At 51.9% G+C, this 18,385-nt stretch overlaps 6 protein-coding genes across 7 annotated transcripts; 4 read left to right on the top strand and 2 right to left on the bottom strand.

Annotated features, from left to right (window-relative positions):
- Positions 1-873: 873 nt before the first annotated feature.
- On the top strand, positions 874-2,858 carry L3040_002594 (uncharacterized protein; the record flags this gene model as incomplete). Of its 2 annotated transcripts, XM_007290592.2 has the most annotated exons (5): positions 874-1,279; positions 1,388-1,550; positions 1,629-1,917; positions 1,984-2,227; positions 2,304-2,761. In XM_007290592.2, the coding sequence occupies 5 exons, from the start codon at positions 874-876 to the stop codon at positions 2,759-2,761; spliced, it is 1,560 nt and encodes a 519-aa protein (XP_007290654.2). The 2 variants fall into 2 exon arrangements, with proteins under 2 accessions (XP_007290654.2, XP_066012594.1); XM_066155612.1 differs by lacking the exons at positions 874-1,279; positions 1,388-1,550; positions 1,629-1,917; positions 1,984-2,227 and adding an exon at positions 2,803-2,858 and having other exon boundaries at positions 2,531-2,756.
- Positions 2,859-3,835: 977 nt separating this feature from the next.
- L3040_002593 (uncharacterized protein) lies at positions 3,836-4,744 on the top strand (the record flags this gene model as incomplete). The annotated part of the gene is made up of 1 exon (XM_007290593.2): positions 3,836-4,744. The coding sequence occupies one exon, from the start codon at positions 3,836-3,838 to the stop codon at positions 4,742-4,744; it is 909 nt and encodes a 302-aa protein (XP_007290655.1).
- Positions 4,745-5,912: 1,168 nt separating this feature from the next.
- On the bottom strand, positions 5,913-6,569 carry L3040_002592 (uncharacterized protein; the record flags this gene model as incomplete). The annotated part of the gene is made up of 2 exons (XM_007290594.2): positions 5,913-6,479; positions 6,540-6,569. The coding sequence occupies 2 exons, from the start codon at positions 6,567-6,569 to the stop codon at positions 5,913-5,915; spliced, it is 597 nt and encodes a 198-aa protein (XP_007290656.2).
- Positions 6,570-7,584: 1,015 nt separating this feature from the next.
- On the top strand, positions 7,585-9,068 carry L3040_002591 (uncharacterized protein; the record flags this gene model as incomplete). Its single annotated transcript, XM_066155611.1, has 3 exons — positions 7,585-7,984; positions 8,368-8,512; positions 8,591-9,068. The coding sequence occupies 3 exons, from the start codon at positions 7,585-7,587 to the stop codon at positions 9,066-9,068; spliced, it is 1,023 nt and encodes a 340-aa protein (XP_066012593.1).
- Positions 9,069-10,864: 1,796 nt separating this feature from the next.
- Positions 10,865-11,987, top strand: L3040_002590 (uncharacterized protein; the record flags this gene model as incomplete). Its single annotated transcript, XM_007290596.2, has 3 exons — positions 10,865-11,129; positions 11,201-11,738; positions 11,792-11,987. 3 exons carry the CDS (start codon positions 10,865-10,867, stop codon positions 11,985-11,987), a joined length of 999 nt encoding a protein of 332 aa, XP_007290658.2.
- A 2,040-nt stretch (positions 11,988-14,027) lies between these two features.
- L3040_002589 (uncharacterized protein) lies at positions 14,028-16,550 on the bottom strand (the record flags this gene model as incomplete). Its single annotated transcript, XM_007290597.2, has 2 exons — positions 14,028-16,316; positions 16,434-16,550. 2 exons carry the CDS (start codon positions 16,548-16,550, stop codon positions 14,028-14,030), a joined length of 2,406 nt encoding a protein of 801 aa, XP_007290659.2.
- Between the last annotated feature and the right edge of the window lie 1,835 nt (positions 16,551-18,385).

Genomic DNA, 18,385 nt, shown 5'->3' with positions numbered 1-18,385 from the left:
CAATGGTCTCGATATCCCTTTCGAGTTCCCGAAGATAGGACTTGCGTTTTTGTAAAAGAAAGGTGGGCATTCTGACTTCGGTGATTTGAAAGGAAGTGAGCCAAAAAAGTAAACATGGGATTCTCGCTTGTTGCGCACTAGCCGCCGCGGCGCTCTACTTGCTGTACTGTTCTTGATTAGTGGATTCGGAGAATGTCAAACAGTGGCAGCACTTCTTACAAGTCTAAATAAAAAAACAAATACATTCGATTATCTATCAAATCATTTTCTCAAAAACTCAATCCTTCTAACAGAAAAAGTTTCTGGGTATTCTGGTGCGGGAGAGACTTTGAGCAATCTAGGGTTCAATGGAAGAGCAGGGTGCAAGTCCACTCTTTACCTGTAACCTAGAACTAGTAGAGCAGTATCGAGAATGGAGATTCGAGATAACAAACACTTAGCGAGGGAATTTATCATGGAGTCTCTGATGTTGCCCCCGCGAGTATTTCAGAGATTCTTGGGCCCCTTTAGTACTCAAGATGGACCCCTCGGACGAAAACCCCCCCCCCCCCCCCCCCCTGAGGCAACGGCTTCAGTGCCTCTAATTCATCAATTTTGACAGAATTTGCATCGTATTCTCCTATTTCACATATACCTGGAAGCTATTCCCAGCGTTCATTCACCTCCGTCACAGGTGAGCGTGTGAGCACGAGTCCACCTCGATCTCCATAAAATTAAGCGAGAAAAAAAAAACAAAAAGACAGGCGCCCAGATAAACAAACCCCTTCGTCTCTTCCACATCTTCCCTCTCCTTCAACCATCCCCCGTCCACCACCCCCTTCAACAGAACCTCCCTGTTTGAGCAAAGAGCCACGTCTGCCACTATCCGCCATCATGGAGCGAGATAAATTTAAAAGCGACAGCGATAGCGACAACAACAGCAGCGGCGGCGCCGAGACGCTAGCCCACGTCGCGAGGCTCAATGAGGCCAACCGCACCGGGACCTCCTTCCTCACAGTGCACCGAGCCAAGCGCGACGTCTTTCCCTTCCCAGAACCCTACGAACCCGCGCAAGAGATCGTGCCCATCATAGAGGGCCAGCCTCTCGCGCCCGCCGTCGCGGCACCAGCAGATGAAGCCGCAGAGACACCAACAGAGGAGCCCAAGAAGATATCCATCCTCGATACGCCGACGCGATTCCCGGCCAACTTCCACCCGCACCCGATGTTCCAGCGATTCATCATGGCCTGGCCGAGCGAGAAGGCCCCGTGGCAGGAGATGGCGCACTGGTATGGCATGTGTACGTATCAACCGCAGAACCACCATCGATCTATCCATCCATATATATCAATACCGAGACCGGAGGGGGAGCTTGCTGACTCGGCGCCTCGTCGCGCGCCACGCGTAGGGTTCGAGGCGACGGGCCTCTTCGACAGTGATGTCGGCCTGATTGATTTCTTGGGAACCCTCGTCATGGGCGGCTGGCTCACGCGCCGGATCAGCAACTATAATCTCCTGCTTGCGTGGTTTGAGGCTCGCAACGAGTTTAGGGGAAAGGATAAGAAGTGGTAGTACGTATGTTTCTATAGATTACATTTCCCCCCATCTCCCGGGAAGAAATCTTCCACTGACTCGCCCGCGATCGATAGTTCGAACGAGATCATCGAGGCCCTGGCCCAGTACGCTTGGTACGCCCGGGTGGAAGGCATGAAGCGCGACCTTGAGGATGCGAAGATCAAGAGCCCTGAGCAGGCCAGGAAGCCGAAGAAGGTTGCGTCGCAGGAGAAGCCGCAGAACACACCTGGTCCGGTCCGAGGCGATCTGAAAGATATCCACAACCGCACCGCGCTGGGAGTGAGCAATACCAACAGCGATATTGCCAAGATGTTGCAGGAAGATATTGCAGACAGAATGGCCGGTCGCGGACGCTACGGTCCGGTAAGTTCTTCTCCCCCAAATCTCCTCGTCTGGGGTCATGGCTTGCTCACTCGTGTTGTTGCATAGGGCGGTGACTTGACCTTCTTGGCTGGCACTCCTGCTCATAACATTGCCTACCAGTTCGCAGGATACTCTCTTAATCCGGGTGGGCTTGATCCAGGAGGGCATAATCCAGGAAGACCTATTCCAGAAAGACGTGGTCCAGGATGGGGCAGCCATAGTTACACAACACTCAAGCAGCTTTATAAAGGCTATAATTCTTCTGCAGACGAGGATGAGGAGACTGACGAAGCAGAAGATGAAGATGAGAGTAAGTGACGAGAATGCCCCTTGACTTCTACTATCGCTGGTCTCAGATCTCTGCCGACATTTTCTGATTCCTACAGGCCCAGTCCAGCGATTTCCTCGCCTCCCTCAACCTGACAATCCCTACTACACCGGCCCATACTACGTTCCCACCCCCGCCGCTCGCAAGAACAGCCGCAACGTCGGGCGATCGAAGATGCCGGGATCTGGCGCAACTAGTTACGACGTCAAGAAACGCACCCTGAAGCTGATCCATGGGAGGTTGATGGAGCGGGGGATCTATGTTGACAAGTCATATGTCCTCGCCATGTACGAGAGTTGTGGGGGCAAGCCTGCGGATACCATAATGGCCATCAAGGAAGATGCCTTCAACCACCGTGCTCCTGCTGCAGATGTCGTTATTGACGCTGAGTTCATGGCTGAGAGTACATGGGAAAGCGTGAATACAGCGGACGAGGGTAGAGACATGGACAGAGGCGTCGATCACGGCATGGTTGAGGATCTGGATCAATTTTGGCATCCCTGGCAAGGACGTTAGTTCTTGCCCTGAAACCGCAAATAGCAACGGTCCCGACGAAGCCATGGTCGAGATGATTAAGGTTTCCTACTCAGTTTCGTCCTCTGAGTCTGATTGAAATGGTCATCACCACCGTCCTCGGTCCTGGCATTTTGCGATTGGGCCGAACTGGGTAAATATGGTTAACGATGAAACTACCAGGCATAAAGTACTTTTGCTTTTGTCTTTTTTTTTGGTGCTCTCCGGTTAGATTTGCGTGTGATTGAGAGGCTACGATAGATGATCATCATAATGATGATGGTGGTGATGGTGATGATGAAGCACGACTGTCTGTTCTCTCTTTTCAAATCAGAAATGAAGTGAAAGCAGATTTTGTTTTGAGCTTTCAACTTCCTTATGCATTTCAGTGTAAGTGAGACTCGGTGATTTTTTTTTTTCTTTGGTACTGTTCGTTTGTTGTTGTTGGGAAAAAGAGAGGGGGGGCTCCTGGGTCGTGCCTTCCTTTTTCGGTAGAGTAGGGCTGGCTTGATAGCCTGCCTCACCAGTAGGATACTTGTCTGCGTTTTCCTTCTTCTCTTCATTCTTCTTATTATTTCCTCCATCTTTCTTCTGCTCATCCTCTGTTCAGCATCACCAAAAAAAAAAGTATATACATACATACATATTCTTGTGGTTTCAGATATCCTTTCAAAGTCAAAGCGAGGACATCACATTGCATTGTTGGCGATATCGATATCGATAGGTCTGTACGTACGGACGGACGAATTTGTTACTGTCGGATCCAAAAGCTTTCGATAGCGATAGGGATAGTGTTAGGGACGGAGAGCAGAGCAGAGTTCAGTTCGGTTCAGAAGAGGGCGGATACAGAGTGCGGATACAGAGACGGCTACGGAGAGAGCACAGCCCGACCCAAAACCCTTAGATAGCGACGCAGATTACACAGAGCAGAGCACAGTTCAGAAGACGGCGGCTATAGAGCGCGGCGACAGAGACGGCTACAGAGAGAGCAGAGCACAACCCAACAGACAGAGCACAGCCCAGAACACACCCCAATCCATCCTTCCAAACACGACCTAGTCCAATCTACCCTCCACAATGGCTGACAGGAGGCTCCGACATATTTACGGAGAACTCTATCCGGGCCGGAGCCACTCGCGCCTGATCCTGCCCGAGGACTTCCACCGGGCAGAAGCGGCCACCACGCCGCACATTGCGAGCGACTTCCGCCAGTGGATGCAGAGCCTGATCGGCGAACTGCGCGAGATCTACGAGATCATCCGGAACAGTAGCGTGACCATCGCGCAGTGCGCTCGCATCGCGAGGCGCGAGCAGCAGCGTGTCGTCGAGGACACAAGGGAGGCGTATCGCGAATGGGCAAATATTATGGACCAATGGGAGACGCTCGACCACGAGAGGCAGCGGCTGCAGGAAATACAGGACAGTAATGAGCAGGCCAGCAATGATATCGAGAATCGTGCAAGAGTCCTCGCGCGAGAGAAGGAGGATCTCACAGGACTTTGGGTGGACCTCAAGGATGAGTTGAAGGAGCTCGAGCGGAAAAGGGCCGAGATCCAGCGGCGGGAGCTAAGGTGGCTCGAAGATGAGAAGCCGGAGGTTGCGGCGAGCGCTGAGGTTGAGGTTCAGGCTGAGAGTGAGGCTGAGACTGAGGATGAGGCGACGGGAGATGAGCCTGTATCTGTTGGATCTGCACCTGTGAGCTCTGGGGACGGTGAGGAGAAGGCCAACATGTTTGCCGGCATGTTTGAACCCATTTTCGAGGCCACCACGCGGTGGCTTGCAAAGAAGAGTGACGAGGAACTGGGGGATAAATCGGACAGCGGGAGGATTTTGGGGCTGCAGGACCAGCTGAGGCACTTGAATGCAGTGATGGAAGATGGGTATAGCTTGGATATCGCGGGGCGCAAGCGCAGCTTCGAGATCGTGACTGAGTTATGGATGATTGTGGATCCTCCTGTCGAGGAGGAGAAACCCAATCTCTCCTGAAGGTGGATGGAGCCCCAGTCAACTGAGCAGCCATGTCGCCACCAGAGACCGATCGTGTTGTGTATCTGAGACCGAGCCGTTTTGAGGATTTTGAGTACAAGATTGACGGGTGTTACCATAGCAGCAGCAGCAGCAGCAGCAGCAGAAGAGGTCTTTCTTCTTTTTTAGCGGAGCCTGTATACATACCTACATACATACATACAGCCAGCCAGTAGCAGAATATAACAATACAATGAATGAATTTAGCGGGCAGCTTTTTTTTTTTTTTTTTTTTTTTTTTTTACCTACTACACCATTCCCACTCTGACCACCACCAACACCACCCATTTCATCTATTTGTCGCGTCCTCGAGCCCACTCGTCATACCGAGGCGAGGTCGTATATATAGCGATGACGATGATGGTAAAGAGTAAAGACAAGAGAACATGCTTGTCCCCCATTGACTCGAGGGAAGAGGCTTTGACTTTTTGACTTTGATGAGAGACTAAAGCCGCGAGGATGATTCTGATTTCTGATTTCTGATTTCTTAAGAGTAGGTAATGGCGATGATGATGATGGTGGTAACAAAATCTGGCGTGTTGGTGTTGGAGATGGAGATGGAGATGGAGATGGAGTTGGAGATTGGAGATTGGAGTTGGAGATAGGAGATTGCAGTGAAGAGAGAGAAAGAAGGCCTGTGGCTTTCCAGCCGGTTGGTTGGTCTGATTGATTCATCGATACGAAGTAGGAAGGTCGAGTACGAAGGAGAGTTTTTTGTGGGATTTCTTGGTGAATGAATAAAGTGCGGATTGCGTTTGATAGAAGGGGGTTTGATGATGGGGGAGAGGGCGGGCGGATAGGGAAAGAGAGGATATTGAGAGAGGGGGTAGGGGGGAGATAGAGGTATGAAATTGATATTGATTTTTGCGCTAATTAGAATGTGTAGAGTATGATAATAAGCCCGAAGAAAATATTTGGGAGCCCGCGCTCAGCCGGTAATGAGAAAATAATGTGGAGATGCAGAAAAGGAATGTGAAGTGCGTGCAGCCTTGAGATATACAGGTGTGAAATCTCCGGCTCGGGGCCCTCTGTTCCAAGAGGGTGAGTTGGCATGGCATGGCATGCGAAGACAACAACAACAATATCCGTCCTCATCGCTTTCCCATCATCCGATGCGGTGGAAAGATTTTCATCTCGCACCGGCTGTGGTTTCAGCCGCAACCGCAGCCGCAACCGTCACAGCGCCGGACTCCACGCTTATCTCATAACCGAGAACACTCTCGGGGCTGGCCTCCCGCAAAATGTAGTAGCTGTGCGGTGGCGGTTCCCACCGCCGCGGGGGCGCTTCCGCGGCGCGCATATCCAGATAACTAGGCTGTCTACGCAGTACTTTGACGACCTTCTTCTCTCGGCGCCAGCTTTCGATGCAGCTCACCAACCCGCACGTAGACCATTTCGCGAGATCTAGGGGGAGGCCTAATATGCGAGGAGGAGAGGGGTCGATGGAACAGAAAGGAGTGGTGTTGGAAGAATCGGCTGCCGGTTTGCCGCTGCAACTGGAGGAAGGCTTGACTGATTTTCCGTCTGTGTAGGAGGAAGACGCAGTTGTCATCTCGATGCTGCTCCGGCTCTTGCGGTTGCGCTCGACTGATAAGAATTGGGCGGAACAGTGCCTTTGGCCATGGTTGAGGCAAAACATTGCTTCGCATCCACGAGTTAAAGCCATCGTGCCGTAAAAGAGCGGATAATTTGGAGTCTGATAGCGATGAAACCACGTCAACGACCTGGGATGAAGCAAGAAGGAGAAGAAACATGCCGTTTTTATAGCCACGGTCTCGGCTATCATATGAAAAAGCTTGAGCGTTGGATCGTCATTTGGACGCGAGAAATCTCTTTTTTGATTTCTGCAGGTGAGCTTCTAGGCTTGCCGATCATCCTAATATACTACGAACTACTGATTAGCTGAATGGAAGTAAAGATAGAGGTGAGCTAACTCACTTACGATACACCCGGTATCTGTCTACGACGTCGATTCGAGTTAGCGAGACGCTCGGGGCCGTACCTTGTGGGCGAGTCCGTCCGTCGGGACCGGAGCTTTGAAGTGCTTGTGGGCACAGACGTCTCCCAAAATAGAGATCTGGAATGGGGATGGTCGCCAACGCATTCTCGTGGATGAGTTGGTAGAAGATGACGATTATGCGCACCAGATTTTCAATAAGCTGGTTTCGATGATGCGCAGACTGACTGACTGAGATCAGAATATATAACAAGCGGTTTATGAGAAGTGGCGAGGAAGAAGAGAGAAAAAAAGAGAGCCTTGACTGACTGATAGACATGAGAAACGAGAGCCAGGCCAGACACCAAGATGCGAGAGAAAAGCAAGCTTTATACGTAGATGGGATCAAAATGATTTGAATATGCAATGCGAAACATCTCAAGAACGAGACAGAACAAATAAAACAAATCAGAATGTCTTCTTATCAGAAAGTTGGTATGTTTTTGGTAAAGGGAGGGAAGTTGGAAAGTTTGCTCCGTACGAACATCTAAAGGAGCTGCGGCTGAAGATCGGAGAAATAGGACTTCCGACTTGGCGGGGCGGGGCGGGCCGGTGGTGGTGTCACGTGTAGAGGAATGACAGAGCGCCGACTCCCCGATTTCGATGCCAATTCCCATTCCAGAATGCGGAGTCCACGGACGACGCTCCGTACGTCATCATCCAGCCCCACCCTCGCTTACTAATCATCATCCATACTGTAGGTACATCGGTCCTTCTTCAATGCTGAGTTCCCCATCGGCGCGTCCAGACCTCAAAGTCACAGCGTCTCCACGTCTCCACGTCCCAACGTCACTTCCTCACGACCATGCCCCCAGCCCAAACGCCCTCGCCAGCTTCGAATTTCCTACCCACTTTCAGGTTCCGACGCCCACCATGGGAGTCCCGAGATGCACCGCAAGCGACGCCGGTCACGGCAGCCCCGGCAGCCCCGGGCCATCGCGCATTGGCGAGCATGTTGGAGGGGGGCGAGGACGGCTTGTCAACGTCGTCGTCGTCCTCGGAGCAGGAGCTGACGAATGCCGAGGAGGAGGGCGGAGGGAGAGATCCTCGTACAGCTCCCCGGGCTCGGGGGGGAGGAGGGGAGGGGCACGATTGGGAGGAAGGTGAGGACGACGAGGACCACGAGGACGATGAAGAGGAGGGGGAGGAGGGGGAGGAGGAGGTCGTCGACGACGACGACGACGAGGAAGGTGCTTACGATGAAGGTGTGTGTGTGTGTGTGTGTATTTCTTTACAATCAATTGATTTCCCTCCCTTGCCTTACCTTGCCTTGCCTTGTCTTGCCTCCTTCCCTTACCCTTCCCCCTCCTCTCCTCTCCTCTCCTCTCCCCTTCAACTGCAGTCCACCCACCAGGCATCCGATCGGTCTCTAAACCCGAATCCGCCATGCCGACTCCCCAGCGGGCTACCCTCCCGCCCAGTCCGCCGGCAGAGGAGGATATCCAGTTGATCACCGGGCAGATGCGCCTCATTGACATTATGCGGCGGACCAGACTCGAAACGGGCCGGGCCGAGCGACCATCCCCCCAACGCGCCGACGAGGTCGGGCGTGCCAGCAGAAACCTTGCTAACCTGACCCTGAATGAAGTGCCCATGGAAATCGACAACCCCTTCGATCCGACCGCCTTGGGCTTGCGGGAGATTGGGAATCTGGCGAGCTGGACCGTGAGCAGCTGCAAGCCCGGGTGCGGCGTTGATGCGTTGAGGGATGACGACACGGGATTGTTCTGGCAGTGAGTGTATCTACTGTTTCCCTGGCGCAGGAGCCGAAGTTTCTTTTGATTGTGGGCTAATGAAACATGCAACAACAGATCAGATGGTCCCCAGCCCCATCACCTCAACATCCACTTCTCCCGCCTCGTCTCCATCCTCTCCATCCGCATCTTCCTCGACTTCGAGGCCGACGAGTCCTACACACCTACCCGGATCACCCTGCTTGCCGGGACGGCCTACCATGACCTGATCCCCTTTGCAGCTCTCTCATTCGAGCAACCGAAAGGCTGGATTGACGTTCCCCTCGACCACGTCGGAGGCGCTCCTGATGGCAGGACGCTAAGGGTTTTCTTGGTACAAGTCAGGATTATCGAGAATCATCAGAACGGAAAGGATACGCATCTCAGAGGTCTGAAGATTTACGCGAGGGATGACCGGGCTAGTCGAGGACTGAATGGGCTGATTGGCGAGAAGCAGCCGCAGCAGACCACGCCGGTGATGGAGAGGCAGGCTCCGGCCATGGAGAGGTCGTGGTTGGCCAAGCCGGATTGGATGGGCGAGCCGGAGCTGAGATGAGTGTAGAGGACGGATTGAGGATCGGTGTTCGGAGTTATGATACCCTTGAAGCATCTGAGAACATGGCTGGGCTCGGTAATGGAAATGGAAAAGTGAATTATGTTCATCCAGGCCAGGTTTACCATCTGATAGTTGGCGGGCCAAAATTGACTGACAGGAATGAATCCAGACTCGAGATTATCGGCTGAGGGAAAGCTTATGTGTTGATATGCCTAGAATGTATGTTCTTGCCGTCGGTAACTCCAACTTTTGCGTATTCTTGCTTGGCCTCCCCCCCCGAGAGAGCGTCCGCTGCCAGTCAGCCACCACCCTCGCCCTGTGGTGTGACGCTCCGCTGGCCCTCCGGGGGCCACTGTCGTGGAGGCCGACCAGGAGTTCTGGGAGGGAGCACCTACCTGCTTAGTCGGCCTCCACGGCAGTGGCCCCCGGAGGGCCAGCGGAGCGTCACACCACAGGGCGAGTAGAGAAAGGATGGTAATTCTGCCCCCCCTTTTTCTTTCCCAAGACTTTTTTCAAGAAACACATACATGATGTTGGAGCGTTGCGGATAGGTGCTCAGGCAACGGTGTGCTGGTGTGGGTTTTTGCGCCGGAGTCTGGGAGTTGTGTCGTCTGCCGGCCTCGCAGGTCGGAGTAGGTGTCTTCTGGAGTTTCTCTGTGCCAGCCCAAGGCACAGGTATTTATTACGAGGCTTTCTGCTCTAATTAAGTTTTCCGGGTGGGTGCATCAAGAATCAAGAAGGATTAAGAAGAAAAGTTCGAGAAGAGATATTTCTCATACCTCAGTTGGAAGGGGTTTGATTTTGAAAGGGAGAGTAGGATTCTCGCGTGCTGGAATTGTGACGATGGATTGGTGTGCTTTTTTCCTTTTTATATATGGCTGGCTGCGCTGTGTTCGGGAAGCGGCCACTTGAGATTTCCTTGTCCTAATTACAGCAGGAAATAGTCTCAGAAACAATTTTCTCTTGTGATACCAGGGAGTGAGAATTGCAGCTTTCTTCACACAGCTTCCGATCAAGCAGAGTCGTACGAAGAAGAAGGAGGTCAAGCTGGCGGGGTATGTAGGTGAGAAGAGCTGTTATGAGGTGACTTCGCGAGCATTCTTAAAGAATCCTGGGTGGTGTTGAAGATGGAGTGGTTGATTATCTTGAGACGGGTATTTGAGCGTGGTTGGGATGAGTAAGGAAGGGTCTCGAGGTTTTCGGTCAGTAGGGCTTTGAGCTTAGCATGCTAGTCACCATGCTGGAAAGGTGCTATCCTCGGCCCCATTGCGTGCCGCCGATATCATTTAACGAGAATTGCGTCTCTTTTTAAATTCTTATTGAAGTCCTCGAGCATTGTAGCGAGGAGGAGATTGCGGGGCTTACGCTACTCTTATTGGTATCGATCCTTCCCCCGATCACCAATGTTTGTTTTGATACATGAAAAGGGGCTCGCTTATTCATGCTGGGCAGGTGACTATGATTATAGCCTCTGGAGACCAAACGATTTGAAAGCAGGATTACGAATCCAGGGCACGATACTGCTCATTCGTATCGCTGAATAGTTTTTTCGATTCATCCGAGTCACAAAGTGTAGCCGACCTTGTCATGTGACCAAGCTGTGCTTGATATTCGGAAGTTGGATCTAGCGTCATCGCATAGTCGGGCTTAGAAGCAACAAAACATCTTACCCAGCACAACCACACCGCTATACAACTTCCCTCCCGTTCCTCACCATTTTATTTCCAGTCTACGGAATCTAGCGGCGACGAAACCCTTTGCTACTCTGTCCCTCCATCCCTCTGGAAACCTTTGACATGCGGTTACCCCGAAGCTCAGCAGATGCGACCGTGCTATCAGCACTCCTGTTTCCCACCCTCGCCGCGGCGACTGGCAATTTTGACTGCACCAAAATCGTGATAGACAAAACGCATCAGTGGGACCTGAGCACGTTAGGGGGACCGAGGTCGGTGATGCACAGTGAGGACCGGGGCGCAAGTTGGAAAAACACAACCTATACAATCGATATCTGTAAGCCTCTAAAACGAGCAGGGAAAGATGCGTGCCCGGGTAACACTAGAGGTAAGTCGAGCCGTTTTCCCTAGAGGATCATATAGGCGAAATACTAAAGCTTTACTAACGGCTTGGAATAGTCTGCGGGATAGAACATGACATCAACAAAGACACAAATTCCAGCATCATCGGGGAGGTTATACCGATCGCCGGAGACTTGAAGGAGAAGGGAGGGGGAGACCTGGATGCCAAGTGGGTGCGATTAGAGACGGATGGATCCCACGCAGACTCGGAAAAACAAGGGTTGAGGTTAACAATGAACGGCGGGTTTGCGCCGGGGAGTAACAAAAAGCAAAAGGCCATCGTGGAGTTTGAATGCGACCTGAACCGAAGTGGGCTTGAGAATCTGTGGGAGTCGGAAGACAAATACGAATCGCGGAAAGCCAAGCGCGCGGAAGGGGAGGAGAAGAGAGACGATGCGAAAGATGGTGGCGACACGAATGAGGATGATGCAAAATCTCCTGACCTTCAATTTGTGAGATATGATACCTCGGGCGAAACCGAAGACGTCCTGCGGCTGCATTGGAAGACCAAGTACGCTTGTGAGAATGTCAAAGATGATGACGGGGATTCCAAAAAGACGGCCGGATGGGGCTTCTTCACCTGGTTCATTATCATGTACGTCCTTACAAGACCGTTGGTTTTGTTTACCGCTAATATTCTGCGTACAGTGCGTTTCTCTCGACCGCGACCTATCTCATCTTCGGATCCTGGCTCAACTACAACCGATACGGCGCCCGCGGCTGGGATCTGCTTCCTCACGGCGATACGATCCGAGACATCCCGTACTTATTTAAGGACTGGATGCGAAGGGTCCTGAATACGGTGCAAGGCGGTGGTAGTAGAGGGGGTTATGCCGCTGTATGAGGCTGTAGTAGGCAGCGGCAGCAGCAGCAGTGGCAGTAAAGATTGGATCCTTTCAAAGGAAAAACGTGTGAAGATGACGACGACGCACATTCAAACAATTGTGTTAAGAGTTTTGGGGTGTTATAGTGATGTTCATACCTGGGCGGCGCACGGAATCGAATAATCGATGGGTCTTTTAGCCTGGGATCGGACGCAGAAATCCATATATGTATAGTACTCACCATAGCGAAGTCATCCATTTCTTTCTCTGTCCTTCTCTCTGTAAATCTCTCTCTCGTGGAAATGACTTGTGTTTATCAACATTTTTCTCCTGCTATCCTCTTCTCCTTTCTTCTCTCCTCTCTCTCCTCTCCTCTCTCCTCTTCTCCCTGTGCTAACGCTTAACCCGAGGCTAGAAGCCAGGTGTTTATACATTCGTTCTTTTTTCAATTCATTTTACTCACTTACTCACTCCCTCCCTCTTCTTATTCTCCCTTTTCATTATTCACCTCCTCCGTCTTTCAATTCTCTTCATTCTCTAATAGATAGATGCATACATGCTCAGGCAGCGCTCCTTGTTTAAAGCATACATACTGATGGACGAGTAGTTCTTTTGGATCTACTTGTGTTCTTTCTCTCGTTCTCTTTTCTCTTATTCTTCTTCTTCTCCTTCTTCTTCTTCTTCTTCTTCTTCTCTTCCCCCCCCCCCCCCCCCTCCCTCCCTCCTTCTCATTCCTTTCCAACCTCTTTGTTTTGTGGAAAAAAAACCCCTCCCCCCAAAATGGAAACATAAAAAAAGGGCCTCGACTCAGCTCGTTTCGGCTCGGTCCGTCACATATCGGCCCGTTTCGTCCCCCTTCATTCATCCATCTCGATTCGGCTAAAAAAAAAAGGATGGGAGGGGGAGCAGGGAGGAGGGGGAGACGAATTCAGCTCTGATGTTATGCATCTAGTTCGATCAGATGAAAGCAGGTTGAAAGCTAAGTGGTCCTATGGAGTAGTTCCCCAAAGGTGGGGATTGATGAACTCTGGCTATCACGGATTTCCTTTCATCTTTTCTTTTCTTTTCTTTTCTTTTCTTTTCTTTTCTTTTCTTTTCTTTTCTTTTCTTTTCTTTTCTTTTCTTTTCTTTTCTTTTCTTTTCTTTTCTTTTTTTACTTTCAAAGTATCGACCCTTTTAGTTTTGGTACGAAAAAAATAAGGGAGCGGGAGCGGGAAGGGGGTTATCTACCTATATACATTGTAACATCGTTGGTACTCTGCTCCGCTACTATAAAATCAAAAATCAACCCCTCCCCCTCCCCCTCCCTCCATCCCCCTCCCTCCAAGAAAAAAAAAAAAAAAAAAAAAAAAAAAAGAGAAAATGTTTACAGAATCGACCTTACCGCCCCGTTAATGTGATCAAGACGGAAGCTTACCGCGCTAGCTCGCTAGCTATTTCACGGCATTTGATCCAGCAGCAGCAGCAGCAACAAGGCCACAGCCAGAATATAAGTACATAAACAAGTCATTAAGAGAGGGGAAGGGGGGTTAAGTAAGTATTAGAAACTAAGAGCCGAGAACTGAGCAAAGAACCAAGCAAAGCAAAGCAAAGCGCGTCTAAATAAGTTACTAAGTAACTAAGTAATTAATTAAATAAGGATTGACGATGAACGAAGAAGTAGAAGTAGAAGCTTGAAAGGAAGGAAGGAGGGAAGTATGTATGTATGTTTGTAGAGTGCAAAGTGTAGAGGGAGAGGGAGAGGGAGAGGGAGAAGTAAATAGAGTGAGTATATGCACAAAAGAGTAAATACAGAATTCTATTTACAGAATATCTACAGCTGCTGGGAGCCAGTATGTACCTATGTATGTACCTGTGTATCTACCGATATGTACCTATGTATATAGCCGCCTTGGATTTTAACCTCTCCGTCTCCGTGACCCATTACGATTCCTTTATATTAAAACGTAAACGTAAACATGGTCGTTGTTCATTATCCATGAACCCATGAACCCAATAAATCCTTGCGCCCTTCACCCTGTCCCCTTTACCCCCACCCCCCCACGCTAGAAAGAGCCCCATCAAGGATGATAAGTATTCATGAACCCCCAAAAACTGTCATTCGCGAAATCGCCCTCGAACTGCCACTGCGGATCCGCTCCACCGCTGCTCATGCCGTTCGCCCCGCCGCTCGCACCTGCGTTCCAGCCTGGAATACCCGGCGTCGGCATCCCCACCGGGTTGTTCAGATCCAAGCCGCCGTCGATGGTGCCGCCGAGGTCGTTGAACAGGAGGTCGCGCATGGGCTGGAGAGGGGCCATGGACGAGAAGTCGAAGGTTTGCGGCACCGAGAACGTGTACCACGGTGAGGTTGCGGGAGGGACGGTGGCGGCCGAAGCGGGCATAGAGCGGGGGCGGACCGCGGATTCGGTGAGGTTTGAGATGGTGGGGAGGGTGTACTGGGTATGGGCCGTGCTGGCACTCTGAGGCGCCTCCGAATTCGAAGCAGCAGCACTCGCACTGCTGATACTTGGATGGCGCGGGGCCGGCGGGTTGGGACACCGCGGGGAGTAGAAGCCGGCGCCAGGTTCCGGACTTGGGAGTGTAGGGGTGCCGCTGGTGGGCGGTACATCCACCTTCAGCTGTGGATCGACCTGGGACATGTCCGTCTCCACCCTAGGCTGGCATACAGGGCGGTTCATTGCCTTCCTCAGTCTCACACAGATAGCTTTCAGCACGCTGAGAGCAGTTTTCGCCATGGAGTTGCGCTCGCTCATCGTCTCGAAGCGATCCATCCCCCATCGGAAATGCTGCAGCGCATCATCCAACTCGTCGGGGTTTTCAGCAGGGTGTAAGATGTAGATGGCTGCGACGAGGACGATGGCGTCAAAGGTGTTGAGCACGAGTGAGAACATCTTGTAGTGCCGGATGCTGAGAAGATTGAAGTAGGTGCGCTGGGCGCGCAGGATATCCAATCCGGCTCGGAGTGCCGCGGTGCGAGAGTTGGCGTTGGTGAAGATGTAAGGACGGTGGAGGGCCATTACTGTGAAGGCTGTACTGGTTTGGAAGGTGGCGCGGGCACAGGGTAGCCAGAAACAGTCGGGGTGAGAGTCGAATGTTGTGTCTGGGTTCTGGGCACGAAAGTAGGGCGGGCAGTAATGGGTGATGGTGTTGATCTTCTTGTGCATTAGTTCGAGTTTCGAGTAGTTGTTTTGATTGGGGTCTTCTTTTTCGAGGCTGAAGATGTCCCAGAGGGGAGCGGCGATCTCGGCATTCCACAGGAGCATGGTGAGGGGTGTTGGTGGGTCGGCGTCTGTTCGCTGGGCTGGGGCAACCTCGCGGCGGTTCTTGGGGATGGGGGCATCGATGGGGAAGGCTGGCTTGCCGTCACGGGTGGAGACGACGGTGGGTCGTCCGAGGACGATGGCCATGTGGATGTCCCAGAGCGAGAGGATGAGCCACATTCGGTGGCGAAGTTGCTCAAGCCAGAGGTGTTCCAGGTAGTCCTCGGGTTTCTCTTCGGGTTTGCGTTGGTGTTGAGCCATGTCTGGCTTGTGAAGTCCGATCTCTTGGGCATCTCTGATGGTCGAGGAGAGGTGGTGCCAGCTTTCTGGTACGAGGCCGCAATTCTTCAAGTATGCTGTTCGGAGGAAGCCAGCCTGGACGGTGACCAGCGTTGTGTGTCTCTTCCCGAGCATGCAGAGGATTTGACAGCCCGACTCGCTGTAATCACTTGCCAAGTCATCCAGTGACATCCCAGCCGCATATTTCAGCGAGTCCAGACTCTGGTCGTAGTCGATAGGTTGGAACTGCAACGCCATAGCCAATGTCTGGAACAGCAGAGCAGGAAAGAACTGCAGATCTGGCGGCAACTCCTGGGGCCCCTTATTGAGCGTCGAGAACGACAGACTATGCCAATTCTTGAGCAAGTCCCTGAACGGCCCCTCGTCCAACGGGCAGTACTGCCAATTGACCTCCCGGAAGAAACACGCGACCAATTGCTCGATATACGGTTTCGCTGGCAGCTGGCGTATCATGCTCTTGTACTTCTCTCTCAAGCCCCCGTACTCCGAGGAACTGGACGCCATGTTTGGTAACCTAGAGCTCGGGTCCGCATCCAGATTCTCTATCTTCTTGAAGATGCCCAGCGCGGTATTGGTAGTGCCACTTGACTTTGCATATCCAAATGCGCTAACCTGAGCCGCCGTCTCGGATTCCTGCTGGGCGTGATGGAAGAGGGCGCCTTCTTCTGCGGATCCATTCGCGCTCTCGTCTAGAAGCTGTTGCTTCCGAGCCGACTCGCTCTCATACCGACACAGGCCTTGTTTGTTTCTGGCTACGCAGTTCGAGCACGGATTTTGGCGGTCGCACTGCGAGGGTTAGCTATGTGGAGGGCGCGTACGTGGGTAGGTGGGTAGGTGAGTAGGTGAGTAGGTGGGTAGGTGAGTAGGTAGGTCGGTCGGTAGGTAGGTAGGTGTATACCTTACCTTTTGCTTTCTGCGGTGACACTCGGTGCAGGAGATTACGATTCTCTTCCTCTTCCGTGGAGGCTTGACTGGGCTTGAAGGCGCCGGGTGATGTCGGTGCTCGGCGGCAGACTCCATTGTGTCTCTCACCCCGCGGATTCTTGCATCGATCGCGTTGTGTATTCGCAAGGGGACGCTTGTCGCAAAGTGAATGGTTCGACAGCAGGACGTATGATGGAAGCAGCGAGGGACCTCGGAGGATTAGGACTTCAATGTTTGAATTGCAGTGTCGTAGCTGTGACGCGCTCTTGGATTGCGTTGTGGTATCATATTGCAATCGTGATAAATTAGTTGTTGGTGTTGCTAGAGCACCGGGGAAATTCGCCCGGACTAAAGTATCTCCACGAGTCACGGGGTCGGTCCGAGGTCGTCCGAGTCGAGTCGAGTCGTCGGACCCCACATCCTGGACTTGCTCGCATCAAAACAATGGGAGCAGAAGCTTTTGGCTTTTCAGGCTGTTTTGAATGGAGGAACCGGCCGCTTGTTCAGGCGACAATTTAGAATCTACCACTTACGGCCTACGACTTGATACTCTCTCTACGAAGGCACTCGTCAGTATGAATGAATATGCGAGGTATGAGAATAAATAACTTGACCTAGGTATGGTCTCTTCCTGTGTCAAGTTGTAAGGAAAAATCCGATCGTTAGAGCCGCGTTGAGTCCTGGCGTGGCCCGGGGAGAAGCGAGGAATCAACAAACACAGCGAAGCGAAGAGAAGATCACTGACCACGGCTGATGCCTCTAGATTCCCGGGGGTTGCGACTCATGCCATATATCTATCTACCTTGGGGTAGCGTTTGACCCTCTTCTGGTATATGAGACTTCACCAGTCGTTGTACAGTCGGTGGGTAGGTACCTCATCACTCCAAACTTCCCATCGGCTAAATGAAGTGTGACGGTAGTACCTCCGTCACTGATATCCGTCCCAGGTTCGGTGGCGGTCTGGCGTCTGGCGTCTGGCGTCGGGCGTCTGGCGTCTGGACTTTTGATCCTCAGCAGGACTGCTTTCCTCAGCTAGGTAATTAATTACCTGACCTAAATAGTTGTAAGTTACCTTGCCTTACTTGACCTTCCAAATTACCTTACCTACCTACTGTAGTAGTTGTAAGTTACATACTTGTAGTACCTTCCTTGCCTTACTTGACCTTCCTATGCCCGTGCCATGTCCATTGTATATACTTCCGACAAATTGCAACGATCATCCATCCATCCAACCGACTGATGCCCATCCCAGCCCCTGAAAAGACTGCTACTGCCTCACCGGTGTAATACTTACCGCCTGAAGATAACTAGTACATCGGGAACCCAGGGAGTTGAAAGTGGAGTTTCAGGCGGGCGCTGGTCATTGGTCCCTGGTCACTGCCGAGTCTCCCTCCTTTCTTAGGGTCCGGCTGGGCATCGTGCAAGTGACGTCAGTAGCGTCAACACCCTGGAAATGATTGAGCCGCTTCGTCACTTTTGTCACTTCGTTGCTTCGTCGCTTCTGCTTCGGCTTTTGCTTTTGCTTTTGCTTCTGCTTCTGCTCCTGCGCTTCGGCACTTTCTGTCGCCCGATAATAGCCAACTTGACTTCGCACCTTCCATCGTTGACTTACCCAACCAAGTAAGTAAATTCTTAGTTGACAGGTCCTCCGTCGCCGCTATTCTCTAGTCTTATCTCTCGTCCCATCTTCTGGTCCCACATCCCACATCCCACACCCACACCCACATCCCACCTCCACATTCACATCCACATCCCTCACCCACATCCCACGTCCTACATCCTACACCTTCCCTCAATCCCCATTTCCCACTCCCCATACTGCTGGCAGGAATCGAGTCGAGTCGAGTCAAGTCAAGCATTCGGATCGAGTCGTGTCTAGTTCCACTGCACTTCATTCGAACTACGCACACTCCACCACACCACACTACACT

This window comes from Drepanopeziza brunnea, assembly GCF_022702325.1.
Source record: "Drepanopeziza brunnea f. sp. 'multigermtubi' strain 214-2 chromosome Unknown ctg3, whole genome shotgun sequence".
Taxonomy (NCBI): domain Eukaryota; kingdom Fungi; phylum Ascomycota; class Leotiomycetes; order Helotiales; family Drepanopezizaceae; genus Drepanopeziza; species Drepanopeziza brunnea.
This window is presented reverse-complemented; position numbering and strand designations above follow the sequence as displayed.